The sequence below is a fragment of the Chionomys nivalis genome, chromosome 9 (genome assembly GCF_950005125.1).
Source record: "Chionomys nivalis chromosome 9, mChiNiv1.1, whole genome shotgun sequence".
NCBI classification, from domain to species: domain Eukaryota; kingdom Metazoa; phylum Chordata; class Mammalia; order Rodentia; family Cricetidae; genus Chionomys; species Chionomys nivalis.
The window spans coordinates 52,800,999-52,826,562 of record NC_080094.1 but is presented as its reverse complement, the minus strand read 5'-3'; the positions used below and the strand labels follow the sequence as shown (position 1 = coordinate 52,826,562).

Here is a 25,564-nt window from a genome sequence, read left to right as displayed (position 1 = left end):
CAAAGACAATTATTGTCAACTTCAATTTTTGAATATCTATTCAGAGGTAGAATATAGCATTCAGTCTTTGAATATTGTCTTGTGTGCTGAGCTTTAAGCCGTTTTTTCCCAGAAGTGAGATATCAGTACATAAATTGTTGAGGGGATTTTCCCCAGTCTGGGGACTGGGACACCAGGCTCTGTGACACCCGAGCTGCATCTCCAGCCTTCACTACTTTTAAACAGGGCCCCACTGAGCTGCCAGCTGGCCCTGAGCTCATCAGCCCAGACCAGGGCAGAACTTGCAATCTTCTTGCCTCAGCCTCTTGCAAATCTGGAATTACAGGCTTGCACCACCCATCCCATTCCTCTGATTCTTAAACGTGACATAGTATGTTTGCTTGCTTGCTTGCGACATAGCCCAGGCTTGCTTCAAACTCACAATGTAGCCCAGGCTGGCTTCAAACCTCAGCCTTCAGAGTGCTGGGATACTACCACGCCTGGATCTTAAACACAATTGTTTTCTGTCAAATATACATTTCCCTAGCAGGCTTTCCACCTGTTTTGGTTTTGTTTGTTGTTTTGTTGCTGCTGTTCCTGGTTATATTTAAGTACCTGGTTGGTCACTTCAATATACTTTCAGTAGAGGCTGGAGAGATAGACGGCTCAGGGGTTAAAAGTGCTGACTGCTCTTGTGGAGGACTTGAGTTCGATTCCCAGCACCCAGAGGATGGCACGCAAGCATCTGTAATTCCAGCACCAGGGGATCTGGTGCCCTCTTCTGGCCTTCATGGGTAAGAGGCAGGCATGTGGTGCACTGACACACACATAAAATAAAAATTCTAAAAATACATTCGGTGAATGTTTCACATACTACTGTGTGCGTGGAATGAAATCCCCTTTTCCCAAGATGTTCCCCTATTGAGTACAGTTGAGAACTTAACCTCTACTTACTATTAGTTTTCTTTTGGTGAACCCAACACACCCCTCAGCCAGGAGCCTCATGCAGACAAAGCAAGCCAAGTTTCTAGGTTTGACAGCCACGTTTTAAAATCTTTGCTTTGCACACAATACTTCTATGCATTTATGTTATGTATGATGGTCTGACACATAAATATACAGCATAACGACCAGATCAGTAATTGGCAAGTCCATCATCTTAAACACTTACCGTATCTTTGCACAGTAAGAACATCTACAAACTAGCTATTTTGAAGCTTACAATATATTATTGTTTATAAAGTCTATGTTGTACTGATGGAGCTTTGGCCCCTAGATACACCATTGGCTTTTGTCTACTCATCCACAAACATCGAACTGGTTATATAATCCTTATAAACTTGAGAGCTTTAGGTTGAGCTATATATTTTAGTTTTCTATTTTTTATTTAAAATGATAAACTTTTATAAACATATCATTTAAATCCTTCTACTTACAATAACTTTCTAGAGTCTATAAGACAGACCTACATTACTCTAACCCACCATGCTTTCACATAGTCTATTCCTTTCACTACGTTTAAAAATGTATAACCCTGCTGGGCATGGTGGTACAAGTCTTTAGTCTCAGTCCTCAGGAGACAGCTGGATCTGTGAGTTCGAGGTCAGCCTGAGCCACATAGCAAGTTCCAGAACAGAGTGAGACCCTGTCTCACAAAACATAAAAACAAAAGATACACGAAACGCACGCACGTGCACACACACACACACCCTAAAACAATTATTACTTGGTGACAAGATATGTACACAAAAGGAAACGTTCTAAAAGCTCAAAAGCAATCCAAGGATGCCAAGCAGAGGCAACTCTGCTTACAGTCTAGTTACACACTTCTTATGTAGCAATATTCTAAACAGAAAATAGACTGTTATTAGGATGGCGGTAAGTTTAAAATATGACTTAATGCACATATTATTAAAAGACATGGTCAGGGAGGTACCTCAGGGGGTGGGGCACTTGCTGTGCATGCTCGAGGTCCTGGGCAGAGTTTCCAGCACTGAGGGAGAAAAAACTGAGGGAGTAAGAGACAAGTTATAAATGCTGCCATAACCGAGCCAGGCAATATTTCAGGGAAGTCACTCTATTTCCAGTTAAATCATCCATCAAAGAGATCAGACTGCCCAGTTCACCAGCAATGAGTCTCTCTGGTCTACTGAGTATTCGTATACACTGTGGGCTTTGGCTTATTGTTTCACGGCTGTACTTAGAGCTTGAGACTTTTTGTTTATTTTCAGTATAAGACGAGGCATACAATAACCAACTGAGATTGCTTTTCCTGTAGTATCTGGAGAATACAGATGATGTTTTTTAAATAAAGACATGATTTTCCCTTGGACATAAATGATTAAAGTCTACGCATGCAAAACTTTGAATTCCAGGGCCAATGCAATGACTCAGTGAACACAAGCCCTTGTTGGGCAAGCCTAAAGACCCAGGTTCAATCCACGTGGGGGTGGAAGGAGAGGATCGACCCACAGAACTGTCCTGTGACCTCCACACCAGCAGTATGGCATGCCCTTAACCATAAATAAAATAAAATCTTTTGAAGTTTTTCAAATGCCACTGAGTAACTCAGCTGGCACAGACACCATTGCTTTCCCCATGCCAGGCTCCATTTTCCATCCTCCGGGGGGCGCTGTGTCCCTACCGGGGGGGGGGGAACAACTACATTCGTGCTTTTAATGGAGTATCACTGTGTGTCATTTTCATTTAGCTACACAATCTGTTTCTAAAACAAGATGTAGATCTCAAAACTAATTATAAGTGAATTACAAACACATCAATTTCTATTTCCTTTACTTTTAATTTAGGATTAAGGTCAATGACATTTCGTAAAATAGTCTACAATTTCAAAAATTAAGAGACATGCTATTTTTCAAATATTGCTCCAAACAATGAAGGCAGATACTACAACAACAACAAAAAGCTAAATAAATCTTGTAAGAATGCAATGATATTTTATGCTAGATAGAAATGTTCTCTAAAATACACATTCATTTCAGTACTACTCAAAATATGCAATTTCAGTTTTAAAATAAATTTGAATAAAAAGAAGCTGAGGGCTGGAGAGGCAGCTCAGTGGCTAAAGAGCATTACCTCGGCAACCATGAAGACTGGAGCTCAGACCCCCGCATAAGAAGCCCAGTGTCCCAGCAGAGGTCTGGCGCTCCAGTCCTAGTGAGGATCACTGGGTCTTGCAGGATTCCAGCGTGGCCGAGACACAAGCCCTGGTTCGGGGAAGTCCCAGTCAGGTTCAAAGAAGGTGGAAAGTGACAGCAGAGGACACCTGACACCCCCTTGTGTCCTCTGCATGCGGACAAGTATGCACACCCACTCACACATGTACATACGTTCACACAGACACGCATGCACACCAACAAAGGAACGAATGGATGCATATACTTAAAAGATGTTGAAAAGGCTGGATGTGGTGGTGCATGCCTTTCATCTCACAGAGAGGTACAGCCTGGTCTACATAACAAGCTCCAGGCCAGCCAGGAGCTACATAGTGAGATCCTGAACCCAAAATAAAATAGAGAAAAGCAAACGGCAAGGAAAAGAGAGAAGATGTTGGTAAGATAGACAATGACCACTGAAGAGGAGTTTGAATACCCTCAACAAAAACCAAAGCAAAACATTTTTCCCAACAAGCAAGGAAAAGAGTTACACTCAGAGTGGCACCCTATCGGCCCAGGGATCAGAACAGGAAGCTACTTCCATCTCACCAACGAGGAGAAAGCCGAGTCCAGTGCTGAGGTATAGAGGACCGAGGCTTCCCTCCACGCTGCAGGAGTTGAAACACGTGACCAGGCCATTCCTACTAGCAGAGCCCACAATGATAAGGTATCGTGAAATCTATTCCAGACCAACGAGTGAGTCTGGACAAGGAAGAAGAGTATTAGATTTTAAACACCTCTTAAAGGAGCAAGAAGCTAAGAGAAGAGGCCGTGGGAAACGATGGAAAAGGGAAATTCAAGACTGAAGAAAACTATGTGCTACTTACAGGTTTAGTACTTTCGCCATGCTCGTTAAACTAAGCATCTATACAAAATTAAACCAGTCTATCTTTTCCATAGGAAAAATCTCAACTACTCATATCGGTTTTTTTGGGGGGGGTGGGTGGACAGAAAATAACAGAGTTCGTTTTCTGAAGAAGAAAAGGAGGAGGACCCAGGTCAGAGCTAAGTTTTCCCAAGTAAGTAGAGATGCGGGGCAGATGACAAGGAAATTACAACCAAGAAATGAGTGTGGTGGTTAATGCCTGTCACCTCGACGCCACCTAGAATGGCCTGGGAAGACTCTTAACTGAGAAACCGTCTAATTGTCTACATTAGCTTGAGCTATGGGCACATCTTGTGGATGACATCATCCCCTAGAGCAGGGGCCGCAACTGTATGAGAAAGGAGAAAGGAATCAAGCAAGCAGACCTGCATGCATTTACTTCTCTCTGCTCTCGACTGACTGTGGCGTGACTAGCTGCTTCAGCCTCCTGAGCCCGTGACCTCTGCCGCGATGGACTGTACCCTGGAACTGTACGGCAAATGAGCCCCTTTCCCCACTAAGTGGCTTTTTGTCAGGGTTTTTTATCACAGCGATGAAACGAGGACAACTGTGGGAGGGAACTCACCAAGACAAAAGGTACACATCACAATTAAAGATTACTGTTAAGGATGTAACTGCGGGGGAGGGGCTCGTGATGCTCCACCCCTAACTAAAGAGCTATGCGAAGTTAATGGCTGCTGCAGGGGGGTGGGGAGCGATCACACAAGCAACCCTAATTAAACTCAGCGCGTCTCACACGCAAAAAAAGGTGTGGCCAGAGAGACGGCTCCGTAATTAAGAGTTTGTCTTGACCTTGCAGAGGACCCAGATTTGGTTCCCAGCACCTGCATCACAGGGTTGACAACTGACTACAACTCTGGTTCCAGGGACACGCCGCCTCTAGGCTCGCCTGCACACACACGGTGCACACGGACTCACGGAAGCACATGTACATACACAAATAAGGATAAACAAATCTCATTTTAAGACGACAGGAGCCTGGGAAGGGGAAGAGCGTGGTAACAGAGGTGAAAGTGATCAAATGCATCATACACATACACAAAATTATCAAAGAATAAAAACATTTTAAAATAAAAATAGTTAAAAGAATAAAACTATTCCTGAATAACACTTAAAATGTTATTTTAAATTTTTTAAAATTTACAAAATGCTATCACACCTCCTCCCTCCCCCCCGCCCCCCGTCTCGTTCTCTCTCTCTCTCTGTATGTGTGTGTGTGTGTGTCTGTGCCTTCATCTTCATTCAATTCTTTGAAGTAGGTTAGGTAGATATACCTATTATCTTTTCTTACTTTTGGGGAAATACAAACCTAAAGAACACCCAGGTTATGACATTCATTCTCATTCGGGGTGGCTCAGGCGGTCTGAAGCAAACCAAGACCGACTTCAGTTTTCTAAATACAAAGGCGACGATCTTTTCACTACACCATTATTACATAAGGCTACTGAAACCTATCACAGACAGCCAATAGAACCCGCTCAGTCTAAGCAGTATGGCTCAGTCATCAGCCCTCCAGTCGACCTCAGAGTCATCACTGAAGACCTGAAAAACCCCGGTAAAGATTTCAAAACCACTTCCTTCTTACAAAAAAAAAAATCGTAATAACTTACTTTACCCATTATGATGACAGTTAATAAATTCAATTTTACCCTTTCCGCACTGACGGGCCACTGCTGGTGTTTGTCAAAACTGATCACAAAATGTATGTCTATTTCCCCACAGCAAATCCCTGCTTGTTCCCTCACCTGCTCTCACAATGCATTCTCATTTATAACCTCTGACAGCTGGGCCACTTTCCTACTCATTGCTTAGAAACCCAGCACACTCATTGTGGAAGGCTTGGTACAGAAATCCGTTTCCTGAGGAGAGACAACCCTCACTTCTCATAGCATGAAAGATGACTTAGTTTCTATTGCTACCTTTTACCATCAAGGAAGTTTTTAATATTTCTGATTATAAAAAATATTAAGCAGTGAGCTTTTCAATATCATTCTCCAGTAATCAACCAAATAAAGCTGGGCGTGACCACAAACACCACCCCAAGAGCAAGGACCACTGAGTCAATTCCAGACCTCAGGGCTAGGGGCAGTGCTAGGTCTCCTTTGCCTCCCCTCTTCTCCTCCCTACACTCTCCGATGCTAGGGAAGCAACCCAGGGTCTTATGCATGCTAGGCAAGCATTTACCACCTGGTTGCACCTGAGCCCCTAAAATTCATATGGAAATGCAACAGAGCAAAAATATCCCAAAACAATCTTAAAAATGAACAAAGGAGTTAGAGAGATGGATCAATGGTTAAGCGTACTTGCTTCTCTTCCAAAGGACCTAAATTCGGTTCTCAGCATCCACATCGATGGTTAAGCACACTTGCTGCTCTTCCAGAGGACCTAAATTCGGTTCTCAACATCCACACAGGCAGATCATAACTGCCTGTAACTCCAGCTCCAAGATATCAGACACCATCTTCTCAGATCCACGGGCACCCATATGGCACACAGACACATAAATAAAAAACATCTTTAAAAGAACTGAGTCAGGAAGCTAGGGAGATGGCCAGGTGGTTAGGAGCACATCCCAGTCTTGCAGAGGACCTGAGTTCAGTTCCCAGAACTCATGTCAGACAACTCACAACAGCCTGTAACTTCAGCTCCATGAGATCTGCTGCCCCCTTCTGGATTCCACAGGTACCTGCACTCACACATACACATATTCACAGACAGATGGGCAAACAGACAGACAGACACACACACAAAATCTTTTATACAAAGAGAGAGAAGCTAGTGAAATCATATTTCCTGATTTCAAAACTTCCTGAAAAGGTAAATTAATCAAGGAATTTGGCACTAGAATGAAGGTAGAAAGGTGGCTGGAACAACACTAAGAGTCAGAAATAAGCCAATATATTTATGATCGTCAAGAAAACGGACCAAGACAATTTAATGGGAGAAAGAACAGTTTCTAAAACTCATAGTATGAGCCTTCCATATGTTCTCATGCAAAAATATCTAGACCACTATTTTGGTTCCCAATACCTACATTAGTTCACAACTACCTGTTAACACCAGCTCAAGGATATTTGATGCCATCTTCTGGCCTCCACATGCAACTGCACTCGTGTGCACATACCCTACAGAAACACACATACATACACAAAAATACAAATAAAATCTTTGAAAAATAAAAAGATAGTCCACATAACACAAGACAGTACTTTCAAGTATCAGATAAAGATATTATATCCAGAATACATAGTGGATTCTAACTCAGTGAAAAGAGAAAGTCCAATCTAAAATGTGTGTGCCAGGCCTGAGGACACAAGCCTATAATTCCAGCCCCTAGGACACTATGGCAGGGGGATCCCAAATTTGATGTGTTTATCTAATTATTCTTTATCAATAAAAAAACAGGAGTCAGATACTGGAGTAAGAACATGGATGATCAAAGAAGCAGAGAGGCCACTAGCTACCTCCTCTCTCTTCTGCTCCTCAAGCCAAAAGGTTTGAGGTCTCGGCCCCACCTTACTGTTTACTATCTCCTGTCCTCAATCCAGGGCCTCTATGGCTATGTCTCCACCCTCTCACTCCACGCAAGCTTTATAATCAGACTATGATGAAAATATCACACAACACAAATTCAAGGCTTACCTGAGATAGAAAACAAATTCAAGGCTAGCCTGGGCAACTTCGTGTGATCTTGTGTCTAAATAAACAGTAAAAAGAGCTGAGACTACACCTCAGAGGCAGAGCACTCGCTTAGTGTGCAGAAGCATGGTACTGGGCTCAATCCCCAGCACTCCAAAAAAAATGCACGTACAACATAGACACATAAAGTAGCAGAAGATTTCATAAACAGTTCTTCCCAAAATAAACATAAAGGGATTAAAATATTCTGAACATTTAGTCATCAAGGAAATGCAAATCAAAAAGGCAGTGTGCCAACGAGACAGTGTGCCATACTTTAGAATACCTTAATCAAAAGTGCAAGTAAGAGTGAGGTCTCGCCAGAAGGTACTGCAGCCCTCAGGCACATATTGTGAAATACTATACACGGGCCAGGCTACATGGTAGCACGTGCCTGTAATCCCCACACTCAGGAAACTAAAATAGAATCCCGAGGGTTCAAGACTACCATGCACTGAAAACTGGCTATGAGGTCAGCTGGGTGTAAATGGCGATATTATTTAAAAAAAAAAAAAAAAAAAGAGGGGAGCTGGTGAGGTAGCTCAGAGGGCAAAGGCTGTTGCAAGCAAACCTGATAGCCCGAGTTTAATTCCCAGAACCCATAGGTGGAAGGAGAGAACGGACTCCTTTGAGTTGTCCTCTTCTCTCCATTGATGTGCAAACATGGGCACGGGCACGCACACGCGCGTGCGCACACACACGCACACACACACACATGCACACACACACACAGAGAGAGAGAGAGAGAGAGAGAGAGAGAGAGATCAAACGATCAATTAAAAACAATTTTTTTTAAGAAAAATAAAATGGCAAATGGCCCAGCAATACCAAGACTAGGTATGGACTCCAGGGGAAGTAAAAACATATTTCTACATAAAAACTGATACATAATAGCATTATCCATAATAGTCAAAAATGTAGAAACATTCTAACAACTGATGACTAAACAAGACGGCATATATTCATACAGTGAAAAATTATTAGACAACAAAAAAGAATAAAGTATCGAGCCAGGTATGATGAGATACGTCCATCATTCTAGCACACGTGAGGCTTAAGTAGGAGTATTGTAAGTCTGAGGCCAGCCTGGGCTACATGACAAGACTCTACCTCAAAACAAAATGACTATATGAGTAAACCTCAAAAATAGTCTGCTTGCACAGGAACTGGACTCGATACCTAATAACAAGGAAAAAACACACATTCAAACGCACACAGAGACATATGTGCCGGGCGGCGGTGGCGCACGCCTTTAATCCCAGCACTCGGGAGGCAGAGGCAGGCGGATCTCTGTGAGTTCGAGGCCAGCCTGGTCTACAAGAGCTAGTTCCAGGAGAGGAACCAAAAGCTACGGAGAAACCCTGTCTCGAAAAATAAGGAAAAAGAAAAAAAAAAGAGACATATGCACCCGTGTACACCACATGAAAGAAATTATCAAAGACTACATGTACTATCATCCATTATAAGAAATATATCCAGACAAAGAAAATCCCTAGGGATAGGAAGCAGATTGGCATGTGCCTAGGACAGAGTTCAGGGAAGGGGAGTGGGGCTCAGGAGTAACCACTAGGGGTCTGGGGAGTGGTACTGATTCCTAAAGCTGTCCCATCCTGATGCTTGCACAGCTCTGTAGTACACCAAGGACTGCTAAACCACTTCCTTAAACATAACTATGGGATACAAACTGTTTCAAAAAGAAGCATTATGCTACATGGAAGAAACCAAATTCATACTGCGTAACCACAATTATGCCACTATAGAAAAGGCAAAACTCTCAGGAGATATGTCAGAACCACAGTTGTCAGACGCTGGAGAAGGAGGAAAAGACGGACCTCACAGGAGCCCAGGAAACCACACAGTTGCTACATGTGTCCATCTGTCAGAATTCTGACAAGTATATACCTGAAAAGGGCACAAACCTTATTCTAAATAAATATATATCTTCCCCCCACCCGCCCAAAAAAAAACAAACCGGATCTTTTTTTTCCCAGACGAGATTATACTGTGTTGCCCAGGATAACCTGAGCTGAAGAAGCCTCCTGCCTCAGCCCCCCAAGTAGCTTGTCCATACTGAGCTAAAACGTGAAGTTGTATTTACACTATCTAGCTGAAAACAACAAAACAGTATTTGGAAACTTGAAAGCAAAAGAACACTCTCTTGGATCTGGAGAGACGGCTCAGTGGTTAAGAGCACTGCTTGCTCTTCCAGGGGACCTGGGTTCAATTCCCAGCACCCACATGGCAGCTCAAAACTGTCTGAAACTCCTGTTCCAGGGGATCCGACACCCTAACACAGACATACATGCAGGCAAAATACCAATGCACACAAACGATAAAAATAAACCAATTAGTTAAAAAAGAAAACATTCTCTTTGTAAAAGATAAACTAGTAAAAGTCAACATAAAATTTAAGTCATCTATCAAGTCCATTAATCTACGGGGAAAACTGTAGAGACAAGTCCTAAGCAGCTCCCAAATCCAGCCACCTAGTTAACCTAAACAGATCACACCCTCTGTGTGATCTTAGCAATGTTTTTTATTTATTCTATCTATTCCTCCCTCCCTCCCTTCCTTCCTTCCTCCCTCCCTCCCTCCTTTCCTTCCTCCCTTCCTTTCTCTCTACCTCTCTCTCTCTCTGTGTGTGGTAATGTATATGCCATGGTATGTGTATGGAACCAGATGGTAACTTTCTCTGCGTCCATCGGTACACTGGTCCCACCTTTATAGGGTTCAAACTCAGGTCCTTGGACCTTTGAGGCAGGATTTTTGATCCGCTGAGTCATCCCACCAGCCTGCCTAGACCTTTTCTAAAAAGGGGAAAGAAACAGAAAGTTTAGCCTACTTGGGTGATGTGGGATTCCCCTCTGTATGCTGTGAATACCATTGGTTGATAAAGAAACTGTCTTAGTGACGGGGTAGAATAGAGCAAGGTGGGGGAAAACTGAACTGAAAGCTGGGAGAAAAGAGAAGCCATGGAGCCACCGCCGACATGTCAGAACCTTGCCAGTAGGCCACAAGCCTCATGATAAAATACAAAATAATGGAAATGGGTTACAAATTTAAGGTCAATTTTGTTATACTGTGTATATATATTTCTGCTCTTGATTAAGGTATTATCATTGTGCAGTTCATTTAAAAATGTAATGTATAATTAAGAAATATAGGTTAATAGATAATCATCTATAATAGTCAAGCTTGTAGTCATGTTAGGTTTTCTGGATATGCAAAGATACATTTCAGTTATATAGGTATTCTTCAAATCTTTCAGAGACCTTCAGAATATGGCATTTAAAATGTTTTAAGAAGTTAGGACTTGGCCGGGCAGTGGTGGCACACGCCTTTAATCCCAGCACTCGGGAGGCAGAGGCAGGTGGATCTCTGTGAGTTTGAGACCAGCCTGGTCTACAAGAGCTAGTTCCAGGACAGGCTCCAAAACCAGAGAAACCCTGTCTCGAAAAACCAAAAAAAAAAAAAAAAGTTAGGACTTTTCATGACATGAGACACATCTCCTCCTGGCAGCACCAATTACTTCAAGAGGAAGATGGGCATCGAAGAGGCTCCTTATGGAGTTTGCTAGCCATTTGGGCAAGAAACTGCTCTTCCCTGGACTGTTTGATGTTATGCTGTGTGAACTGAACATGTAGGACCCACAGAGAAAGGACTGCTGAACTTACCTAAAGGTGGCGGTCCTTAGGGGTTCCTGCTACATGAATCTGCCAGACATTCTGCAGGACACAGAAGAAAGTAATGGACAAACTGCGAATATAGGCAGAACTGTCTTTGAAATGCCTTGCTTCGTAAAAAAGTTTGGGATATTATGGGCCTGTAGGCTGAAGATGGATGCTCCAAATATACAAAAGAACTTTGGGTGACTGTCCAGGCAGTGAGATGTCTCTGCCAATTCTAGAGTTCTAGAAATAGCTTACAATGCACTTCCTATTTTCTTAGGTAATATTATATCCTTCTGGAGTCTTTGATGGAGTTGAAGAATTGATAGTTATAGTTTTCCTTAGATAAAGTAGATATAAATATTTTAACTATAATTCTTGCTTGATAACTGTTTCGCTATATGTAATTTTACTATGTTAAATTTAAAACCTTCCTTTTTATTTAGATAGAAAAGGGGAGGTGATGTGGGATTCTCCTCTGTATGCTGTGAATACCATTGGTTAAAAAGAAACTGTCTTAGGCCTGTGATAGGATAGAGTAGAGCTAGGTAGGGAAAACTAAACTGAATGCTGGAAGAAAGGAGGCAGAGTCAGAGAGAAGCCATGGAGCTTCACTGGAGTTTTACCCAGTAAGCCATAGCCATGTGGCGATACACAGCTTACTAGAAACAGGTTAAATTAAGATATAAGAGTTACCAATAAGAAACTAGAGCTAATGGGCCATGCAGTGATTTAATTAATACAGTTTCTGTGTGATTATTTCGGGAGTCTGGGCAGCTGGAAAAACAAACAAGAGGCCTTCATACAATTAGGGGAAAAAAAGCACAAACACATTTACATCATACCTGATTAATCTGTTAGAATAAGAGTTTTTATTATAAAGTAGAAAGGAAAGGCTACGGACTTTTCGGTGTTCACTAATATACTGTTCAGGGAGAAAGACCTTTAGTTTCATGTGTACGTAATTACTAAACCACTGCTATGGAAAGGGACCACTTCTGAAAACATTACACACCCTGCAAGGCATCCCTCAAAGCCAGATGAATTCCAACTAACTTTCTAATGTGTTTGTCCAACACCTTTGATCCTAAATACCATCGCGTACAGTAGCAGAGACGAGTAGTCATTAATCCAACCCAACCAATGCAGATTCTGCCTTCACTGAAAAAGAGCTCTTAGGATTCTTGACTGACAAGAAACAGTCCCCCAAAACGTAAGCTCTGTTGTACAGTAGATAAAATGTTACTTTGTTTTGTGCAAAACTACAATCAGATTACAGACAGGGGAGGCACCACGCTCTTCCTCCGACATAACCCCCCCCCCACCTTGAAGAATAAAGGCAGCTGTACAGAATAGCCTTTGGTGAGGAGAGAGAAGCACTTACTGGACTGTGAACAATCTCCTGTGAACTATAGAATGTTCTGGCACCAAAAGAGGCCAGTGGACCTTCAGTCTGAGCCTTCTTTTTTGTAGGTGAAGAATCACATTGAGTCTTGGAGGTCAGGTGCCTGCCCAGGCTCTCAAACACTCCAGAGACACACATTTAAGACAAATCTCAAGTTTTCACCATGGACTATTGAACTCCTTGCTGATTTCAGCAGAAAGCCATGAGAACAGCTGTGAACACATGCAGACCTGAGTTCAAATTCAACAGCAGACACAGGGTCATGTTGGGAAAGAAAAAAAAGTTAACAGAAAATTCTCCACTTGATACCAAATCCAGCCAAAGCCAAAAGTTTTGAAAAGTTTTTAGATTGAACCTTGGCTTGGGACAGATCTCTATTCTTACTGTCTCAACTTACACTTAACTAAAATATGCAAGACTTTGTTTAATAATGAACTTTAAGGGCACCTGTCACCATATGCCATGATCTGCCTTTTTGTATATTAACCTACATTAGGAAGTTGTGGGGTGAGGAGTGGGGGTCACACCACAGCAAGTGTGCAGATGTTAAATGACATCTTTGGGAAGTTGGTTCTTTCCTATCATGTTACTTCCAGGGATAAAACTGAGACCACCATGTTTGGAGACAAACACCTTTACCCACTGGGCCATCTTGCCAGACTTACTGTTTTTCAACTCCAGCAAAAGAAGCACAACCACACACAGAGAACCTTGACACAGGCAAAAGCCGACCTAAGCCATGTCTGAAAGTAGAGATGGAGACGAGGTTGCATCGTCTGCTGTGTATGAGGCTAGCAGAAACAAGACCTTAGGTTTGATCTCCAGCACCAAATAAATGAGAGAGGTTATATTAAATGAGTGGCTGAAAGTCCAAAAGCAAAGAGAATGACAAGGAATGAGCAGAAAAACCATCACAAGAAAAACGGAACAAAGTAACTGAGTATCTGCAATACAGTGCAGAGGCGAATTGCTGACCTAGCTCGCACAAAACCCTTGGTTGGGTCTCAGCACAAGGGGGTTGGGGATGAGAATCTGAGAAAGGGAAAGTAGTTTTCCTACTTCTCTGGCCATGCTCTTTCAATCAGAAAGGAAACATATCTAATGTAAGATAAATTATTGATAAAAAATAGTCCATAATATTTTATAATGGTTGGGATGTCTAATTTGCAGTAAGACAGTATATCATTATATCTGTCTCTTAAAAATAATCAGACTGTCAAGTATTGCCAATATTAAAATTAGAATATGAGTAATGTCTTCTTTACCATAGAAATTATTAAAAAACAGTTTGTAGATGTGATTTCTGTAATATGGCTATTCATTTACACAAGCTTGTCTAAATCACCCCATATGTATTAAGAAGTCAGCAGGAGCCGGAGTGATGGTTCAGCAATTAAGAGCACTTGCTGTCTTGCAGAGGATGTGGGTTCGGTTGCCAGCACCTACATGGTGGTTCACAACCATCAATGACTCCAGTTCCACGGGATCCAGTGCTCTCTTCTGGCTGCCAGAGGCACCAGGCACACATGTAGTACAGATATATAGATCCAGACAAAACACTTGTACACACTAAGAGATAAGCAAAGAGAAGGTTGGTTTTCCAGGGCATCTCCCCTGTTATAAAATCTGGCACTGCCATAGTTCTGCAGTTACACCAAGTAAACTATCTTTTTCCAATACATAGAATCTGAAGCTGAACACAACTTGGAGTTATCTCTCGGCAACCAAGCTCCTTTCAAAGAATAACTTCTGAGCAGCATCCCAAAGAGCTAGTGAGCTGTCCTTTCGCACAGACTGTGTACCATGAAACGGCAGGCTCACTGTTCCATTGAGTCCTTCTGCCTACAGAACCCCAATCCATTCTAACTTTAGGGGTTTGAATATCTCTTGAGACAATAATCTGAAATAAAGCAGGCTGGGTGGGTGCTTCCACCTGCTAAATTATCTCTGGAAATGCACGACGTTCTTCGGTGAACTGATTAATTGCGCTCTCTAGTATGGTGATCAATGTTCTTATCTGCCTGGCTCATGTGTAACAAAATATGAGTCTTAATGGCACCTGCCGAGAGAACTGGAAACTCAGGGAATGCTGAAGGCAGCTCCTCCGCCTTAGGTATCCTCACAGCAAGGAAGGAGCCCAGATTAGAAGCCTGTAAGTTAGATCAGGTGCCAGGGGGCGGGGGCTCTACACTAGCCTGGTGACAACAGACAATTTTATGACTTTGAAGCACCAAACCGTGTGGGTTTTTGAGTGTTTTGACTTACTTCTACTATAAGTTCAATAGAAGTAGCTAGACATTTTCATGTGTCCTGGGGCATGCTGTTTTGATATACCACTAGCACTTTTTTCAAGTCTTGGGCTTCAGGGCCTTTGCTAAATTTTTTGGCTCCCATAATACCACTTCTCAGCAAACTCCCTTAATCTTTCCAACAAAGGAGTGCTCCTACTGTCAGCTATCCCCCATCCACTGGACTTTAGGCCATCCCTTCTTTTTCCAGAGAAAAATAACCTATTATATTGGCAATCTGCCGAACACTGATTGCCATAATGCCAGACACTCCTTTCTTGGAGGTTCCCATCGCCAAAGCTGTGGCCTGGCACTGTGTTCAGGACTAAAAGTGCACCCTGGGTAGGGCTGGCAACTTCAGAGTTGGCAGGGAGGGGTGCCCTGGGGAACCTAGGGAAGCATGCCCTGGTGATCTACTGAAGCTATTTTTGGTGGGCACAGGTTTAGGGACAGAGATGCTCAAATGTGGCTTTTTAGGGCTTCGTCCGTCACATTCTTCACTGCTACTGAACAACCGAGGGGCAGCTGAGTCCATCAGCAGTTTTCTAAACACCAGCTAAAGGATGGAATTTGATCAGTACACTGATGCCCAGGAGAAGAGACTTCTTGGAAATAAAACCCATAGGTAGTTGCTACAGCTGCAGCATAAAGATTGAAACGCGCCGCCGTCATTTTGTGAGGAATCTTAATTCGTGTTACACAGTCTCCGAATTAGACATCATTCACCACCAGCCTCATGCATTTATTTTTAGTTTCGACCGATTCCTCTCAGCCTGTCAAACATGATTGAAATTGTGCTGACAGTAATTCTCTCTCAGCAAGTATATTTCTGTTGTTTGACTCAACTACACTGGAGTAAGTGAGACAAACACAGTAAAAGAAAAGCTAAAGACTTAACATCTTCAGCTTTTCTATCTGAAGCGGTTTCTAAACTCGGCCTGGAATGCCCTCTATCCATTTCCGAGACCCATTTTCTGCTTTGGCAATCTTTCATAACCTAGATCAAATTTCACCTCCACTGGGAACTACTTACTAACTTGGGAGACCCTCACCCTCTCCTTACTCCCCTCCCCCATCTATACTGTCAAAGTGTACCGGCGGCCTTAGACCCCAATCCATGGTGCTTAGAAGTTGTAAATTCTTAAACGACATTTAAAGGTGCTCACTATTTCTTTCTCCCTACGCTCTAAGTAATGGAGAATGTGTGCTTGGAAAACAATGCAGAAATACACAATGATAAAGGCCTGGAGAGATGGCTCAGTGGTTAACAGCACTGGCTGCTCTTCCAAAGAACCTGGGTTTGAGTCCCAGCATCTACATGATGACTCATAATTGTCTATAACTCCACTTCCAGGGAATCTGACGCCCTCTTCTGGCCTCCACGGGCACTGCGTGCACATAGTGCACATGCACATAAGTAAAATATCTATATGAAATAAATAAATATGTAATGATCGAATCATTATTAAGCAAGGAAATGAAGACCATGAAACTGATAAACGCAACATCAAAATGGTAGGATGAACAAAATCCTTAGAATCCCGCCAACATGCGGATGGGTCTGCATATGTGTAAACAAAGTAAGAGAGAAAGACCATTCCAAGAATAAAAATTGATACCTGAGATTCAGTCTTTGCTTCTTCTCTCTTATTTCCTACATCCAATAAACAAGAGTTGCTCATCCTGCCCGCGAGGTCTCTATAATCAGGCAGGGACTCTCAAACCTAGGCCGCATAAAAGCCACCTGGAAATCTTGATCTAAAAGGCTTCGGAGGCGGAAAGATGGCTCGGTTGGCCAAGAGCCTACCTTGCAAGCACAAAGACCAGAGCTTGATCAGTAGAACCCCTCTGACCAAAGAAATGCCTAGCATGGTGGCACGCACGTGTCATCTCAGAGAGAAGAGACAGGCGGATCCCTGTCCTGGCCTACTCGGTGACCTCCAGGCCAGGGAGAGACTGTGCCTCAGGAATGGTGCATGGCGCCTGAAGAACACCAGAGGTTTTTCCCCTGGTCTCCACATGCATGTGCACCCCAACACATATGAGCATGCATACACAGATACATATGTAAGGTTTTAGAGCTTGGTCTCCAGTTTCTGAATCACTGGGGCTGAGAGGGAGCCAAGAATTTACATTTCCAGTGAATACCCAGCTGGGAACATGGTAATTCTGTGGTTCCACAGCCATATTTTGAAAACCACTGGTTTCACCCATTCCTTACTTCACTCCGTCTTCCACATTTTTGACAGGACTCACAGTTTCTACAAAAGGAGTGGGAGCCCTGGGTTATAAAATAGGAAGATGCTCTGAATGATGCATGAGACAGCTAAATCTGTCCTGCTCTTGAATGGGTTCCCTTAGTAGGCAACAGTTTTCTGGGACTTCGAAATGATCACGAATACTCAGAGTGAGTCTAGAAGCACTTCTAGAGTGGTCCGGAGCATTTCTCCATACAACTCGGCAGATGAGGTCACAGTCATGCAAGTCGTCAGGGTGGGGGTGACAGCAACAATCACTGTCAAAGGGCTGCTTTCTGTAGGCAAGTGAATGAACTATTGTGCACAAACTCAGTGGATGCCAAGCTTGGGCCCAATTCTTTTGCCTGTACAGCATGGCACCGAAGGGTCTCCTTAGAGAATTCGGTTCACATGTTTGTGCTTTGTCTTGTATCCACAAGCAAAAGCCTAGAGGCTTTCAACCTAAGAGTCTTCACCAAGGTCCTGTCTCTCCAACCTAGAACATTAAGAAAGTTGGAAAGATCATAGGCACCATCTATAGAAATAAAGAAAAATCATTTCAGCTGGTGGAAGGCAAACGCACCGGTCAGAAGGCTGACATCAGGGAGGGTCAATCACGTAGCAGCCTTGGAAGAAGTCCATGATTGACATCGAGGGATCAGTCTCAGAAAAACTGGAGTTCAGGAGATTTGGTAAGATGGCTGAGTCAGCAAAGGGCTCGCGATGCATGCACGAGGACCTGAGTTTGGATTGCTAGCACCCACATAAAGAGCTGGGCATGGCAGCGTGTGCCTGGGGAGGCAGAGAGATGATTCCCAGAGATCACTGTCCAATCGGTCTAGCTAAACTGGTGAACTCCGCTGTCAAAAACTTGGAGAGCAATTACGGAATCTAAGTTCAATCTAAGTGCGTGTGCATGTGCGCGTGCATACACACACACACACACACACATGCTTGGGGATGAGGTGTGGGGCTGGAGAAGTGCTCTTAGATTCTGTTCTCCATAGCCCATCTTTGACCTTCCCTATATTTAAGGTAGTTGTATTGGTCCCCAATGCCCAGAGTCTTAAAGAGATAGAAGACCTGTTTCAATGCTAGAACGGACATATGACTGGGTATTTTAACCTTAGGAGGACACTCACCCAACAACATGAGAATGAAAATGGCTTAGTACTCTTCAGATTTCTCAGCTGCATAAAAAAAATCAAAATAAGCAAGCAAAAAACACACAAAGATGACCTGAGCTTGAAGGATCAAAGCCAGAAAACAAGAGGGACAATGACTACCAGGCCACCAAACGATCATAACTACCACTCTCTGAGCACCACAGATGAGAAAATCAATCCTCCCCAAATTCACCTGTGCTGTATGAGCCCTGGCCAGGCACACCTCAGGCAAGAGCGACCTGGCCAGGCACACCTCCGTGAAAGCAGGGTCTGCTGGTTCAGACAGCATGTTATAGACTAGGCTGTCCGGCAAAGACGAATTCACCTTGACATAGCCCTCACTAGAGGCAGCTGGGCAGCACGGTTCACTTGGAGGTCTACATCCTACTCTGTAGCGATGACTCTGGTGATAGGAATCAAAGAGCTTTAAACAGCTTATGTATGAGGGACGCTGCACTCAAACACTGACGCTGGCAGACCACTAAGGTTCCATGAAGCACTTCACCGGCACAATGTTCACTTGCTACGGTTCTTTATACCTGCAGGGATGGGGTGGGGGACCCGAAGGACAAGAGAAAAACCAAAAGGTGCTTATGGACCAGGCTCCATGGATTCAATAAAGGTCAAGTGCAGAGTAACCAGAGGTGCCAAAGAGCTCGTAAATACCACACTTACACACTTGACCTTCTCAGGAAACTGGTTTGGAAGAGATGGGTTCAAATGAGTTATAGAGTTAGGAGATGTTCATTGTTTGCAGGTACATGAAATTTGGTGACATCACCACTGCAATCATACAGCACAAATCAAAACAAATGGTTTTTGTTTGTTTGTTTGTTTATAACTGTGCAGGCCTCAAACTAGGTGCTGTAATAGTTAGGTCCATGGCTTCTAGTTTGCTCTTATTCCATCCTTTATAGGTTCCAAAGTAGAATTCTCTACAAAAAAAAAAAAATCTTTTTGATCATTTTAGGACAACAATTATGTTACCAGTAAAGTACTTCCAAAAATCAATGCCTTGCTTCTGATACTGTATTATGTATGTCAGACCCATGCATAAACCACTGCAAATCTGTAACAGAAATGTCTGTTTGCCTGGTGTGGTGGCTTGCCTACAATCCCAGCACTTGGAAGGCAGAGGCAGGAGGATCTCTGGGAAGTCAATGCCAGCCTGGTTGACATAGTGAGTCCCAGGACAGCCATGGCTACATAATAGGGAGACTGACTCTATCGCAAACAAACAGAAGTCTGTTTTTAAAGTGTGATGCTGATGATAGCACAGCTATGATAAATGAGTCTCTGGGCTATGATGCTAACTCAAAATTTCATGTTCTTTTATTTCACGGTTTGCTGGATTGCCTCATCTAGCACATTCATGCCAAGCGTTTAACAGAATTCCAATTCATACAAATACCCGTAAGTGAAATCTGTTGCAGTGAACATTTCTGGATCCCCGAGAGCTGCTGACACCCCCAAACAGGAAGAATGAGGAGACAGTCAAGGATCCAGAATTCATCTTCTGTGCCAAAAAGATACGTTTTATACAATATCTAATTAGTTTTATACAATATTTAATACTGAAGTTAAGCAATACAAGTGCTTTTAGGATTCTGGGAGGCTAATTTTATAGTTATCTTAATTTCAAGAGCTAGAGACTAACTGACTTGCTATTGTAACAGAGATCCTGAGACAGCATAATTACCTGCTAAGTAATTTTTTTAACAAAAATCAATATTCATGAAAATACAACAGCTTTGTGTTTTTCTCTATGAATAAAATTATCTAATTTTCTACTAACATTCATTCTGCATTAATGAAAGCAAGGACTCTACTTACAAAATGGGAAGCAGGAATTTTTAGAAAAGGCAACCATAGTCCAAGAATAAGCATCCTCCTGAGGATAGGACAGAGGAAGAGAAATGGACTTTATTTACGGGGGTAGGTCAAAGAACAACTTGTAGGAATTGTTTCTCTTCCTCTACCATGGGGGCTTCTAAGATCAAACTCAGGTCATCAGCCTTGACAGCAAGCACCTTTACCTGCTGAGCCATCTCATCAGCCCAAGTTCTTAAATTTTAAAGAAAAACTCTAATAAGAAATTATACTACCCCAGGACGGAATTTCACAACTTCATTGAGATTAACTAGAAATCATTTTAAGGCGACTTATGATTCAATATGACTTATTTTCCTTTTTTAAAAAGTAAGAATCTCCCAATTCTATTTTGTGTTTAATGTGTTCCTCATTTATTTGCAATATTTTCAAGTAATTTTCTTTTTGCTATGAAATAAGCATTAATATTTCCACTGTAAAGATAAGAAAATTAAGGTAGAAAAACAGGAAGCAATTTAGAGAGTCAGAATAGAGAGTAAACAAGAAAGCCATTGGCTTAAATACAGTAAGGTCACCTACTAACAATAAGTAAATTCCTTTGACCTTTGGGGCCGTCTTTGCACCTATAACAGAAACAATACTTCCCACCTCTTTCCTGTAAGGCACAAACAAAGTGTCTAACAGAATGCTTAGCATGTAATCAGCCATTCGGCACAGGGCCCACCCACCAATCCACCATCCCATTTTCCTCATTCAGTACAATGGATATATAATCAATCCATAATGCCATTGTAAGGGAAACGAGCTAAAATGAATGCAGAGATCCCTGGCAAGCCCAGGACTCCACTCTTGCTCCCTCCCTTCCTTCCTCCCTCCCTCCCTCCCTCACTCACTCCCTCTAGGTCTCCAAATATTGGTCCCTCTGTAGAACTGCCTCTGCACACACAGCTTATTTATAACACTAACTGAAAAATCTGCTTAACCTGGCTGCTTAATCTGTGATTTCAGTGTGTCCCAAATAAAATCTAACTCATTTCTAAGGTGGTTTTATCTTTGAGTTATCGCCCCCCCAAAAAAAATATTTTAATTTGTCCAATAGATACTGCTACTAAATGTCTGCATTGTGTCCTAAATAACACATAAACTATTAAAAGTGCATCGTTTAGGACAAAACCTATCTAGACATTTAAATTATTCCATTCAGGTTGACTTCAAAGATACTAGTTAGTCTTTTCATATATATATATATATTCTTCCAAATAACAAGTCAGGTAGAAAATGTGGCAAATGAATACAGATTTGCATAGATAAAAACAAAAGAGTCAAAAATGTGAATCAGATCCGAACGTTCGAGGCAATGACCTTCAAAACTGGCTACTAACAACGTTCTTCACAGGGGAGCAATTACACAAAATCTTCCTAGGTATACTGGCGTTTCTCCTGGTCTACAGATACATTTCCATATCAGAAAGGATGAAAGAGTACGCCTGCGACTGGGAGAACCATCTTTGCAAAGACAGAAGCTGTTCTGGTTACCTTAATAATCACATCCCGAAGGCCAGCTCATAGAACTGCATTATGAAGTGCCGCTAAGCCGGTACGTCGGCAGAACAGCTGCACAGCTGGAATTGACCAAACACGGCTTTCATGACACCAAATCACTGGTATATTTCTAATTCTGAATTGCCCTCCAGGGTCTCTGGATGTTTTAAAAGCCATAAAAATATTTCTAAAATAGACACCATATCTAAATGACAGTATAACACTTCAAGAAAAAAAAAGGAGTCCAAATCATCACCAAAAGATTTAAAATATACAGTACTGCCATTCTTAAAGTACTGAAAATAACATTTAGCTAAATAAGGAGCCCACCCCCCCTTTCCATGTTAAAACCATACCGAGTTGTTTAACAAGTAAACACATGTGGACACACACATACACACACACACAGACAAAGAAAAATATAAAACAAGAAAGTTGTTAAGAAAAGTTCAATCTCCAAACGCTTTGTTTAAAAGCAGTATATAAAAAAAATTATAATCCTGTAGATAATTTTCTTTTTTTTTTCAAACCTTTTCCCATATGGATAAAAACAAAACACTACGTAACTAGTGGTGTAAAAAAGACAAATACACTACAAGTCCTGTGTTTTACAGCCCACACTAGCATCCCCATGTGCAAGGATTAACACAGCTAGACCATGGATGGGACCATGACTAAATTTTATAACATTAAATTACAAAATAAGAGTAACAAAAAAGAAACACAAAAAGTAGAATATAGTAAACATTACTCCAGTAAGTCCAACTGAGCGTTAAGATATTTGTTCTCTTTGACAATAAGAACCATCCACAACTACAATATTAATCCCCCTCACCAGCTCTGAGGACAAGGGAGAACCACACGTACCCTTTCCTGATAGCCAAAATCAGGAGGTTATACGCATTTTCAGACGAGTCATGTTTCCTTTGCACTCTACACCTTGGCAAAAGTTAATGACCTACTGGAGAAATTTTATGTCACTATATTCCACAAAAGCATTCTTAGGATCTATGAAGTCTAAACCTCACACTGCCCTCGGCAGGCTATTGTACACATTTGTTAAATTTTTAAACGAAAGGCTAAAGACTTTTAAAGCTCTTGACAATGTACTCAAACTGCAAAGGTGTCAATTCCATGTTTTCTCCTCCTCCATTAAAACAAAACAGGGAGAAAACTGTACATAGAAACAATGACACCATAGAAACAAAAAGTAGCACGCCATGGAGCTGGGAAATATACATACCCTCTCCATCATAGTCAATTACAAAAATCCTTTCACTTAATGGCTAGCATCTTTATGGGCGCTTAATCTGTACTAAGTAGCCTTCAAAAGATAGTCTGTGCTCTATTTCTACTCTGCTGGATCTTTGGCAGCAGTCAGCACTTAAGCTCAAGGCTTGGGGAGGGGGAGCGGAGGGGGGACTGAACTGGGCACAGTCAGCATCAAGAAGCAGCTCTCAGTCAGACACAGGAGCGTCTTTCTCACACGTCTCTGGTCTCTGTTTTATGCTATTGAGCATTGTCAGCAAGATGGATGGATGGATGGATGGATGGATGGATGGATGGATGGATGGATGGATGGATGGGGAACATCCTGGGGGCAGGGTCTAGACAGGCGGGTTTTTGTTTTTTTTAATCACTTCTGACTCTAGATGCCTCCTCCGGGTTCTTGCGGGAAAGGAAAGGGATCAGGTGAGACCCTCCAGGGTCCAACTTAATTTGCTTCTCCACAAAGAGCAATTTCTGCCAGTGAGCGCAGGCTTGGTTCTCTGGTAGAAGAATTAAACACGAGAGCATTGTCGGCGCTTTCAATCTCTGACTTTATAAAGGAAAGACTGCATTCCTAGGGAAAACACGACATGACTCCTGACGCGCCACACACCAGTAGTGAAGGGACTCGAGCCAGGGGTTGTAAAATACCCTTTCAAAACGCCAGGTTCTGAACGAAACGCTGTGAGGCTTTGTTGCATTGTTGGCTTTTCCGTAAGTCTCTGATTCTTTCCAGCCACTGCCAAGCACCAAATTGCTGGGACTTGTTGCTAAATCTTTGCCTCACGCCCCCCACCCCCAGAAATAACAAGCACGTTGAGATTTGGGGATCAAAAGGCGAGGAAGGGAGCTAAACCCTCAAAGCACAGAGGACTGGGCGCCTTCAATAGGCCACTCTGCATGGGCTGCGCGTTCCGTCTGACTCACAAACGCTCGAGAGAAATTATGACATAAACCTTTATCCTTCCAACCAGGGAAATAAAGGCTGGCTGGAGGGCCTGGTGGGGCTCGAGGGACCTCAGCCCGCGTCCCGACGGGGCGACCCGGGTAGACGTCTCCCGCCCTGCCCGCCTAGCTCCGGACGCCCGCCCAAGGTGCTACCTATCCACCGGCAGGAGGAGCAAAGACCCGGGGTCCTCCGCCCCGGAGGGCGCAGAGCAGAGGAGTTGCGGGTGCGGGACGCGACTCACCCCGCAGGGGCGCACGGCGCGCCGTACCAGCCCCCGGCTGAGCTCGGGCAGGGATGCCGCGCGCCGGGCGGTGCGGCTGCGGGGCGGACAAAGCGCCGCGCCGGGGCTAGAGCTGGGGCGACCCCGGGCGGCGGCCCCCCGCCAACTTGGCCGAGTGTGGGGAGCGGGATCCCGCGAGCGGGCGGGCGGCGCGGCGCTGACCTGGATGGTGCAGGTGTACTCGCTGTCGTCCAGCAGCCGCACGGTGCAGCTGTACTCGCGCTCCAGACTCCTGCTGCTACCGCTCATCAACCTGCTCAGCATCTTCCCGCCCGCTCGCCCGTCCCCGGGAGCGACGCGGCGGCGCTGCGGACTCCGGACCCGTCGTCCTTCAGCGCGGCAGCTCCGCGCCGGGCCCTGGCACCTGTACCATCACCCTGGCCGGTTCGCCGCCGCTGCCTCCTCCCGCCCCACTCCTCTTCCTTCTCCAGAGCCACCACCGCCTCCCCCCCAGACCCAAGCAAGCTGGGTTCTCTCCCGGGCGCCCCACTGCCCGTGCCCAGATCATGGGGCGGGGCCTAGATAGGGGGCCAATGGAGGTCAGCGCGGCGGAACCGATTGGCAAGAGGAAAAGCCAATCAGAATAGGAAGTAGGGATGATGAGCGGGCTGAGGAAGCAATCATCGCAAAACAGCAGTACCAAGCCTAGTCGGGCCAGCCCTCTAGCGTCCCAAGCCTTCGCTCGCACCCTTCGCGGGCGGTGGTTGGTATGAATGCTGTTTGTCCTCGGCCGGGCCATGTGTGGACACTTGACAAGATCGATGTCTGCTACCTAGAATAACATTTGAGCTGTTCCAGGAGTCAAGTCCTGCGCTCTGCAACGCGCGGTTCCTGCCCTCTGAGAAACCAAGGCGAGGAGGCGGCACCTGCAGAAAACTGGCACCCACGTCTCCAGACCTGGCGGCTGCCCCCACCTGTGCGCTGCCCCAAGTCTGCTCCAGGGGCCCCTGTTCTCGCGCACCCTTATTTTGGTGAACATCTCTTTTACAATAGCTGCTTACACTGCTGAGACCACAGAAGCGTGTAAGCGCCCGGGTTTAGCGCCAAGAAAGCCCTGCGCTCTAACCCCTTTTTATTTTCAGAAGACAAAAGGATCCTGAGGTGTGCTCCATAGCTGGGTAAGGAACAGGAAGTGATGAACCTTTCCTTGCACTTTTAGAAAGAATTGTTACATCTTCAGACTTCCTCAACCAAACACAATAGGTCAGGAACTG

General features: G+C 43.7%; 1 protein-coding gene across 5 annotated transcripts in view; it reads right to left on the bottom strand.

Annotated features, from left to right (window-relative positions):
• Positions 1 to 24,779, bottom strand: part of Frmd5 (FERM domain containing 5) — a 294,015-nt gene extending 269,236 nt beyond the window's left edge. For 4 of the 5 annotated variants that reach the window (XM_057781453.1, XM_057781455.1, XM_057781454.1 and 1 more), the window contains exon 1: positions 24,513 to 24,779. In XM_057781453.1, the coding sequence (XP_057637436.1) occupies positions 24,513 to 24,614 (102 nt within the window). In that variant the 5' untranslated portion in view covers positions 24,615 to 24,779. The remainder of the gene's footprint in view (positions 1 to 24,512) is intronic. The other variant, XM_057781457.1, reaches the window with a different exon arrangement.
• Positions 24,780 to 25,564: the final 785 nt, after the last annotated feature.